This window comes from Anomaloglossus baeobatrachus, chromosome 6 (genome assembly GCF_048569485.1).
Source record: "Anomaloglossus baeobatrachus isolate aAnoBae1 chromosome 6, aAnoBae1.hap1, whole genome shotgun sequence".
NCBI lineage: Eukaryota > Metazoa > Chordata > Amphibia > Anura > Aromobatidae > Anomaloglossus > Anomaloglossus baeobatrachus.
Window position 1 is genome coordinate 551,600,309 of NC_134358.1, and position 10,874 is coordinate 551,611,182.

A 10,874-nucleotide genomic window follows, 5' to 3' on the forward strand; every position below is an offset into this window, starting at 1 on the left:
TTGGGGGGGTGTATATATATGGAGCTGATGTTGGGGGGGTGTATATATATGGAGCTGATGTTGGGGGGGTGTATATATAATGGGGGCTGATGTTGGGGGGTGTAAATATATATGGGGCTGATGTTGGGGGGGTGTAAATATATATGGGGGCTGATGTTGGGGTGGTATATATATTATATATTATATATATATGAGGCTGATGTTGGGGGGTGTATAAATAAATGGGGCTGATGTTGGGGGGTGTATATATAAATATATATATGGGGCTGATGTTGGGGGGTGTATATATAAATATATATATGGGGCTGATGTTGGGGTGTGTATATTATATATATGGGGCTGATGTTGGGGGGGTGTATATATATATATATATATATATATATATATATATATATAGTATATATATATATATATATATATATATATATATATATATATATATATATATATATATATATATATATATGGAGCTGATGTTGGGGGGGGTGTATATATATATATATATATGGGGCTGATGTTGGGGGGGTGTATATATATATATATATATATATGGGGCAGATGTTGGGGGGGTGTTTATATATGGGGCTGATGTTGGGGGGGTGTATATATATATGGGGGCTGATGTATATATATATGGGTCTGATGTTGGGGGGGATGTATATATATATATATGGGGGCTGATGTTGGGGGGGGAGTATATATATATATGGGGCTGATGTTGGGGGGGGTGTATATATATGGGACTGATGTTGGGGGGTGTGTATATATATATATATATATATATATATGGGGCTGATGTTGGGGGGGTGTATATATATGGGGCTGATGTTGGGGTGTGTATATATATGGGGCTGATGTTGGGGGGGTGTATATATATGGGGCTGATGTTGGGGGGGGTGTATATATATGGGGCTGATGTTGGGGGGGGGGGTTTATATATATGGGGCTGATGTTGGGGGGTATATATATATGGGGCTGATGTTGGGGGGGGTTGTATATATATGGGGCTGATGTTGGGGGGGTTTATATAGATGGGGCTGATGTTGGGGGGGGGTGTATATAGATGGGGCTGATGTTGGGGGGGGGTGTATATATATGGGGCTGATGTTGGGGGGGTGTATATATATGGGGCTGATGTTGGGGGGGTGTATATATATGGGGGCTGATGTTGGGGGGGGTGTATATATATGGGGCTGATGTTGGGGGGGTGTATATATATGGGGCTGATGTTGGGGGGGGGTGTATATATATGGGGCTGATGTTGGGGGGGGGTGTATATATATGGGGCTGATGTTGGGGGGGGGTGTATATATATGGGGCTGATGTTGGGGGGGGGTATATATATATGGGGCTGATGTTGGGGGGGGTGTATATATATGGGGCTGATGTTGGGGGGGGTGTATATAGATGGGGCTGATGTTGGGGGGGGGGGTGTATATAGATGGGGCTGATGTTGGGGGGGGTGTATATATATGGGGCTGATGTTGGGGGGGTGTATATATATGGGGCTGATGTTGGGGGGGGTGTATATATATGGGGGCTGATGTTGGGGGGGGTGTATATATATGGGGCTTGTCATGTAGAGCTGTTGAAGGACTTCATCCCCCTCTTCTTCACCAGCCACAGGTCGTCATGGCGATTATCTGATTGGCCTGGAAGCTTAAGGTATTTATGACTTTGGGTGATGGTAGAAGAAAAGCCAAAAGCTGCAGAGAAAGACAATTCTTTGTAATATTGGCGGGAAAACTCCCAAAGCAGGTTTTGAAGTGCGACTTTAATGCTAGAAAGATGAAAAACACATTGCCAGAATCCCTGCGTCGTGCGGAACCCAGCGCACCGTCTCACCTGACGAGGAGATCGACGGAATCACGACAAATTAGTATTGGCCAGTAAAATTGTGCTAGAGGCGTTGTGTTTGGTATCAATGTAACTGTAAAATCGAGATATTAAATATGACGCTAATATCTTTCACCTGTGTGACCCAGGGGCAAAGATATGGAAAACCCTAGAATTATGGAACTTTGTGACCATCTCAAGCCCAGCCCACAAGTGACTGTAAAATGATGTCACAGGCAAGGGGGGGCTAGCAAGAGCATAAGAGACAGTTCCTGTCTGGGGGGCTCAGTCAGCACGAGGAGGGCATCATGAAGGGTGATGCTGGCCGATTCTAACATCTCTTGGAGTTCCCTCCTACTCCCCTAAGCAGACGTCACTTCTATGGCACAAGCTTAGTAAGTTTTCACGTTTATACCTTTTATTTTATGTAACTGTTATGCCGTAATGTGTATTGTTCCCTTTTGTAAATTCCTGTATATTCTTTAAACACTGCCTATTTTCGGATTAAATATATAAAAATTTAAGAGTTTCCTTCCTTATGCTTTATATACGAATCCAAAACCCCGAAGGGCCTTATGCTATCTGAAACGGGTTCCCAGCTACCTGTAGAAAGTCTGGGTTGGTGGCAGCGTAATTGTTATTGCATAGAATTATTGGAGTGCTATCATTAAGGGTACCGAGGTATATAAATATTCCATTAGCAGGAATCGGGGATATATACATTTACCCTTGCTGTGAGACCTCCAATATTTGGCATTATCAGCTCAGCAGCCTCATCTTATGCATTGTCCTGCAGTACCCAAATTGGCCCTGCAGACAAGGGGGGCGCTAGAGAGTAGTCGTGTGTAACAAATCAGTGAACAGCTGCGGATTTCTGAGGGACTTCCCCGGCTGTTCGTGACAAATTGGTGGCAAGCGGTGGGATATATAAAGCATTAGTGATCTGGTTTGAGCAATCATCCCTTTCACTAAAAACTTGCAAAAGTTTTGAGGATTGAACTCAGTGTTTAAATATACCTGGAACAATACTGTACGTGTAGCAGTTACCCCCTCCCCTTCTCTCTTGTTTTCTATCCTATCTTTTATTTGGCAATTATGGATGCTGTGTCAGAAGCCTGGTACAATCAGCAGAAGAAGGAAGTTCTTGCTGCACTCTGCAGATCCAAGTTGATTGATGGCTATGGCAAAACGAGGCAAGACCTCATTAAAGAACTTTTACAATGGGACGCAGAGCACGTTCATTCCCCAGTGCTGGAGAAGAGGAGGCAAGCCAAGCCCAGGATAGTGCTTCTGCAGAGTCCCCCCACCATCAACTGCAAGCCAGAGCAGTGACCGGGGCAACATGGACTCTTTCCTGAAGATGGCTCTACAACAATTCGCTGCAGATGACCGGCAGGGACGGCTAAGCCTCATTCAGCAATATCGAGAGGCTGAGAGAGAGCCGAGCGAGAGGCTGAGAGAGCCGAGCGCCAGGCTCAGGCCGAGCGAGAGGCTGAGAGAGCCGAGCGAGAGCGCCAAGCCCAGAGAGACCATGAATTGAATATCCTCAAAGCCCGGCAGCAGACATCTTCCTCACTAAACGGTGAGTCCAATAATGCCAGCAGCTTTAAGCCCCGACCGGAGCACTTTCTTGTGATGGAAAAGGACGGGGATTTGGACACCTTTCTGAGGGGATTTGAAAAGACTTGCTTGCAGTACCAGTTGCCCTCAACACAATGGGCACAATACTTAACCCCAGGGCTGCGAGGCAAGGCCCTGGACGCGTTTGCCAGTCTCCCTCAAGAGCAGAGTGGAGACTATGGGGCCATAAAGCAGGCCCTAGTACGGAAGTATCAGCTGACTCCGGAGGTGTACCGAAAAAAATTCCGGACCCTCCAGCTCGGACCTCATGACAGCTACAGCGATTTGGAGGGTGGGCTCCAGCGCACCTTTGACCAGTGGATCCAAGGACTGTCCGTTACAACCTTTGAGGAGTTAAAGGACCTCATGGTGAAGGACCAACTCCTACATGTCTGTCCTGTGGAGGTTCGACAGTTTGTTATGGACCGAGAGCCCAAGGAGGCCTCAAAAGCAGCCCAGATTGCCGACGCCTATGTGGCCAACCGTGCATCGGAGGTGCGGAAGCCGTCCACCACTAGCTGGAAAGGGGGTAAGATGACAACTACAACCACCCCTGCCCCTACCAGCCGACCTCCCGTAGGTCCTGTTTCATCCACCAGTGCCCGGCCCACCTCTGACACTCGCAGGTGTTTTTCCTGCAACCTGCCTGGACACCTCAGCTCTGGTTGCCCAGAGAGGCAGAAGAGGAACCCCACATCCAAGGCCCAAGGGCCCACTGGAACTGTCCTTTTGGCAAGGAAGGCGGGTGGTAGGGCCTGCGAAAACCTACACCCCGTCACCGTAGGCGGAACCCCCACTGTGGGGCTCAAGGACACTGGGGCCGACAGAACACTGGTCCGCCCTGAACTGGTACCCCCTGAAAACTTTATCCCGGGAAAACTCCTGACTGTCGCCTTGGCGGGGGGTGTCCACCACTCCTTCCCAATGGCCCTGATTCCCCTCGACTGGGGTGCTGGGAGAGGGGTGGAGGGAAGTGGGGGTGGATGAACATCTACCAACCAATGTTTTATTGGGGACTGATCTGGGGCGATTAGTTGCACAATTTCTCCCTGATGATCCTCCCGAATCCAAAAAGTCATGTGATACAAATGTTGTTGATCAGTCATGTGATGCAAATGTTGTTAAATCATGTGATGCAAATGTTGTTGATAAGTCATGCGACCCGAATGCGGATATCCAGAACGTGATTACAAATGTTGTGCATGGTAATAAAGTGGAGGTTTGTACAGGGGAACTCAGCCATGCCACGCGGCAGGGTGACGTGGCTGAGGACAACCCCAAGGTAGCAAGTGTCTGTGCTGACAGAGATGGAGGCAGACATGAGAACCACGAGGACAGTGGTCGAATGCAGCTGAGCAGTGTCACAGCGGACAGTGACACAGCCAGTAGTACCTGTCAGGCTGATGGGGAAGAGTGGTTATTCCCCGGGGAGACAGCCTTCATCGGTGCTGTCACCCGCAGTCAGAGTGCCCAGAACGCAAATGAAACCTTGCCTGCTGACACCTCTTCACCCAGAGGGATAACGGAACTGGTTACGGACCCAGAGCAGGTCCCAGAGGGTCCTGGTGAGGTTGGAACCTTAACGTCACTTTTGGCTGCTTCTAGCCAAGAGTTTCAGGTGGCTCTACGAACTGATGCCAGTCTAAAGACGTTAAGGGACCTCGCAGAGAAGCCCTCTTCCGAGACCGATAAGGAGAAGGTATTCTGGGACCAGGGAAAGTTGTACCGGGAGACAATTCCCTGTAACCCCCAACAAGAGTGGCTGAAGGAAAAACAGCTGGTGGTGCCTCACCGCTTTAGGAGTGAGTTGCTGCGGATTGCCCATGAGATCCCACTCGCCGGACACTTGGGGGTTAGCAAAACCAAGGCCCGGCTGTCTCACCACTTCTATTGGCCCAAAATGGGGACAGATGTTGCCAACTACTGCCGCTCCCTGCATCACATGTCAAAGAGTGGGAAAGTCAGGGCCTGCTCCCAAAGCTCCCCTGATCTCTTTGCCGGTGATAGAGGAGCCTTTCCAGAGGGTCGCTGTGGACATTGTCGGGCCTCTGGCCGTCCCCAGCAGCTCTGGAAAACGGTTCGTCCTTACTGTGGTAGACTATGCTACCCGGTATCCGGAGGCAGTGGCTCTGTCCTCAGTTAGAGCCGATAAGGTGGCAGATGCCCTCTTGACCATATTCTCCCGAGTAGGATTTCCCAGGGAGATGCTTACCGACCAGGGGACTCAGTTCATGTCTCGTCTAATGGAGGCTCTCTGTAAGAAAATGCAGGTGCGGCATCTGATATCAAGCGCTTATCACCCACAGACCAATGGTTTGTGTGAGCGATTTAATGGTACCCTTAAGCAGATGCTTAAGATGCTGGTTGAGTCACATGGACGCGACTGGGAGCGGTACCTCTCACACCTGCTGTTTGCCTACAGAGAGGTACCACAGGCCTCAACGGGATTTTCCCCCTTCGAGCTCCTGTATGGCAGACGAGTCCGGGGGCCTCTTGGTCTGGTAAGGGAATCCTGGGAAGAGGAACTGAATTCCCCAGAAGTGTCCGTTGTGGAGTATGTCATTCGGCTCCGTGACAAGATGCAGTCAATGACGCAGATGGTGCATGAGAATATGGCGCAAGCCCAGGCCAGCCAGAAGCGATGGTACGACCAACACGCTCGAGAGCGGGTGTATGAAGTGGGTCAGAAGGTGTGGGTCCTGGTCCCAATGACCCAGAACAAGCTTCAGGCGGCCTGGGAGGGTCCATACCTGGTGCATCAGCGCCTCAATGACGTAAACTATGTGGTCACCATCGACCATGCCAGGAAGAGGCAAAAGGTCTTCCATGTCAACATGATGAAAGCTCATCATGACAGGGAAGCCTTTGCTCTTCCTGTGTGTAGTCTTCCCGAGGAAGGCGAAAGTGAAGTCTTGGTGGACTTGCTCGCCTCAGCCCGGGATGGAGGGTCTATCGAGGAGGCGGCATTCAACCCACAGCTATCCTTGGACCAAAAGTCCCAGCTGCGGGAGGTATTCCGGCCCTACCTGATGACCTTCACGAATGTCCCAGGGAAGACATCCCTAGCCACCCACCAGGTGGACACAGGGAGTCATTCCCCAGTTCGTCAACCCCCATACCGTGTCTCCCTAGAGGTACAAAAGGACATAAAAAGGGAGATCGATGAAATGCTAGTCCTGGGAGTGATCCAGAGGTCCAAAAGTGCATGGGCCTCGCCTGTAGTCTTGGTTCCCAAAAAGGACCGGACAACCCGGTTTTGTGTGGACTACAGGAGGCTAAATGCAATCACAGCACCCGATGCGTACCCAATGCCACGCATCGACGAGTTACTGGATTGCTTAGCCGGGGCCCAGTACCTGACCATCATGGACCTGAGTCGAGGGTACTGGCAGATTCCTATGTCCAAGGAAGCACAGGAAAGGTCCGCCTTCATCACCCCATTCGGGCTGTATGAATCCCTTGTCATGCCCTTTGGCATGAGAAATGCTCCTGCCACTTTCCAGCGATTGGTCGACCAGCTGCTCGAGGGACTAGGAGGGTTTGCAGTAGCTTACCTGGATGACATTGCCATCTTTAGTCCCACCTGGGAGGAACACCTGGGGCACCTGGAACAGGTGCTCAGGCGGATCCAAAGCGCTGGTCTGACTATAAAGCCAGGGAAGTGTCAGATCGGCATGACTGAGGTACAGTACCTTGGACACAGAGTGGGTGGCGGGACCCTGAAACCAGAGCCAGGGAAGGTTGATGCCATCACCTCCTGGCCTACCCCCAAGTCAAAGAAGCAGGTGATGTCCTTCTTGGGTACGGCAGGGTACTATAGGAAGTTCGTTCCTAACTATAGTGCTCTTGCTAAGCCGTTGACGGACCTCACCAAAAAGAAGCTACCGCAAGTAGTCACCTGGACAGATGACTGTGAACGGTCCTTCAGGGCACTAAAAGCTGCCCTCGCCAGTTCCCCAATCCTACAAGCTCCGGACTTCACCCGACGGTTCATAGTTCAGACAGATGCCAGTGCGTTTGGCCTTGGTGCAGTACTCAGCCAGGTAAATGGGAAGGGAGAAGAGCATCCGGTGAGGTTTCTCAGCCGCAAGCTCTTATCCCGGGAAGTGGCCTACGCCACTGTGGAGAAGGAGTGCCTCTCTATAGTGTGGGCCCTGCGGAAACTGCAGCCCTACCTATATGGACGCAACTTCACCATAGTGACAGACCACAACCCTCTCAGCTGGCTACATCGGGTGGCCGGCGACAATGGTAAGCTACTGCGGTGGAGCTTGGCACTACAGCAGTATGACTTTACCATTCAACACAGGAAGGGTGTTGAGCATGGCAACGCTGATGGGCTGTCCCGGCAGGGGGATGCCAGCGAGGTAGGCTTAGGAGACGATTGGCAAATCAATCTCCCATGCTACCTCAAAAAGGGGGAGGTGTCATGTAGAGCTGTTGAAGGGACTTCATCCCCCTCTTCTTCACCAGCCACAGGTCGTCATGGCGATTATCTGATTGGCCTGGAAGCTTAAGGTATTTATGACTTTGGGTGATGGTAGAAGAAAAGCCAAAAGCTGCAGAGAAAGACAATTCTTTGTAATATTGGCGGGGAAAACTCCCAAAGCAGGTTTTGAAGTGCGACTTTAATGCTAGAAAGATGAAAAACACATTGCCAGAATCCCTGCGTCGTGCGGAACCCAGCGCACCGTCTCACCTGACGAGGAGATCGACGGAATCACGACAAATTAGTATTGGCCAGTAAAATTGTGCTAGAGGCGTTGTGTTTGGTATCAATGTAACTGTAAAATCGAGATATTAAATATGACGCTAATATCTTTCACCTGTGTGACCCAGGGGCAAAGATATGGAAAACCCTAGAATTATGGAACTTTGTGACCATCTCAAGCCCAGCCCACAAGTGACTGTAAAATGATGTCACAGGCAAGGGGGGCTAGCAAGAGCATAAGAGACAGTTCCTGTCTTGGGGGCTCAGTCAGCACGAGGAGGGCATCATGAAGGGTGATGCTGGCCGATTCTAACATCTCTTGGAGTTCCCTCCTACTCCCTAAGCAGACGTCACTTCTATGGCACAAGCTTAGTAAGTTTCACGTTTATACCTTTTATTTTATGTAACTGTTATGCCGTAACGTGTATTGTTCCCTTTTGTAAATTCCTGTATATTCTTTAAACACTGCCTATTTTCGGATTAAATATATAAAAATTTAAGAGTTTCTTTCCTTATGCTTTATATACGAATCCAAAACCCCGAAGGGCCTTATGCTATCTGAAACGGGTTCCCAGCTACCTGTAGAAAGTCTGGGTGGTGGCAGCGTAATTGTTATTGCATAGAATTATTGGAGTGCTATCATTAAGGGTACCGAGGTATATAAATATTCCATTAGCAGGAATCGGGGATATATACATTTACCCTTGCTGTGAGACCTCCAATATTTGGCATTATCAGCTCAGCAGCCTCATCTTATGCATTGTCCTGCAGTACCCAAATTGGCCTGCAGACAAGGGGGGCGCTAGAGAGTAGTCGTGTGTAACAAATCAGTGAACAGCTGCGGATTTCTGAGGGACTTCCCCGGCTGTTCGTGACAGGGCTGATGTTGGGGGGGTGTATATATATGGGGCTGATGTTGGGGGGGGGTGTATATATATGGGGCTGATGTTGGGGGGGGTGTATATATATGGGGCTGATGTTGGGGGGGGGTGTATATATATGGGGCTGATGTTGGGGGGGTGTATATATATGGGGCTGATGTTGGGGGGGGTGTATATATATGGGGCTGATGTTGGGGGGGGTGTATATATATGGGGCCGATGTTGGGGGGGGTGTATATATATGGGGCCGATGTTGGGGGGGGTGTATATATATGGGGCCGATGTTGGGGGGGTGTATATATATGGGGCCGATGTTGGGGGGGGGTGTATATATATGGGGCTGATGTTGGGGGGGGGTGTATATATATGGGGCTGATGTTGGGGGGGGTGTATATATATGGGGCTGATGTTGGGGGGGGTGTATATATATGGGGCTGATGTTGGGGGGGGTGTATATATATGGGGCTGATGTTGGGGGGGGTGTATATATATGGGGCTGATGTTGGGGGGGGTGTATATATATGGGGCTGATGTTGGGGGGGGTGTATATATATGGGGCTGATGTTGGGGGGGTGTATATATATGGGGCTGATGTTGGGGGGGGTGTATATATATGGGGCTGATGTTGGGGGGGGTGTATATATATGGGGCTGATGTTGGGGGGGTGTATATATATGGGGCTGATGTTGGGGGGGGGGTGTATATATATGGGGCTGATGTTGGGGGGGGTGTATATATATGGGGCTGATGTTGGGGGGGGTGTATATATATGGGGCTGATGTTGGGGGGGTGTATATATATGGGGCTGATGTTGGGGGGGGTGTATATATATGGGGCTGATGTTGGGGGGGGGTGTATATATATGGGGCTGATGTTGGGGGGGGTGTATATATATGGGGCCGATGTTGGGGGGGTGTATATATATGGGGCTGATGTTGGGGGGGGGGTGTATATATATGGGGCTGATGTTGGGGGGGTGGGGTGTATATATATATATATATGCACACACACAGACACATGGGGGGAGGGGGTCGGTCCCGGTTACCATGGTGCTGCCGGGCGTCGGCGTTGAAGTCCATGATGTTCCCGGGCAGGGGCCGGTGCTCCCCGTGCTGCTCCCCGTGCCGGCCGTGCGGGTCGTTGTGCAGGATGTCCGCCGGGAGCTCGTCCGTCCTCTCCTGCAGGGCGATGCTGACGATCACGTAGCAGAAGATGAAGCCGATGGCCAGGCCGAACAGGAAGGTGGCCAGACTCAGCACCGACTTATTGGGGGCCATGTCCTGCGTCAGCCGGCGGCGGCCCCGTCACATCGCGCTCTGGACGATCACCGCCCGCACCGGTCACTACGGAACTGCCGCCTGCCTGCTGCGCTACCGCCCAGGCCCCGCCCCCCGGAGCCATGGGAGCACGTCCGGCGAGGAGGAGGTTAATCAGGCTCTCAGGTATCAGCTGGCCTCGGCCCTGCGTCTGACGTCATCACGCCCCTCAGGCGTCAGCAGCGGTCACGTGCCCCCGACCTGTCAATCATTCGTGCTCACGTCCCGACACGGACTGAGTGCGCTGCGGGCGCTGGAGATGAGAGCTTTGCTTTTCCGGCTGCTTCTCTGAAACCGTTAGAAAATCTGATAATCCGGTGTAATCGGGGTGTGGAGGTGCCGGAGCACTGGAGTATCGGACGGGATTGTGGGGCGGAAATATTCCTGTTTGTTACAGTTGGGGGAGATTTTGCCGGAGTTTCAGATTCTGGATTATTGGACTGGACTGTCAGCACAGCCTCATCTGCCGGATTAATGGACCTTTACAGGTTATTTACAGGGTCCTGCGCG

General features: G+C 50.9%; 1 protein-coding gene across 1 annotated transcript in view; it reads right to left on the reverse strand.

Annotated features, from left to right (window-relative positions):
- The window catches only part of C1GALT1 (core 1 synthase, glycoprotein-N-acetylgalactosamine 3-beta-galactosyltransferase 1), a 32,912-nt gene extending 22,385 nt beyond the window's left edge, over positions 1 to 10,527 (reverse strand). Inside the window, exon 1 of the mRNA XM_075316861.1 lies at positions 10,094 to 10,527. Coding sequence (XP_075172976.1) covers positions 10,094 to 10,325 — 232 coding nt within the window. The 5' untranslated portion in view covers positions 10,326 to 10,527. The remainder of the gene's footprint in view (positions 1 to 10,093) is intronic.
- Between the last annotated feature and the right edge of the window lie 347 nt (positions 10,528 to 10,874).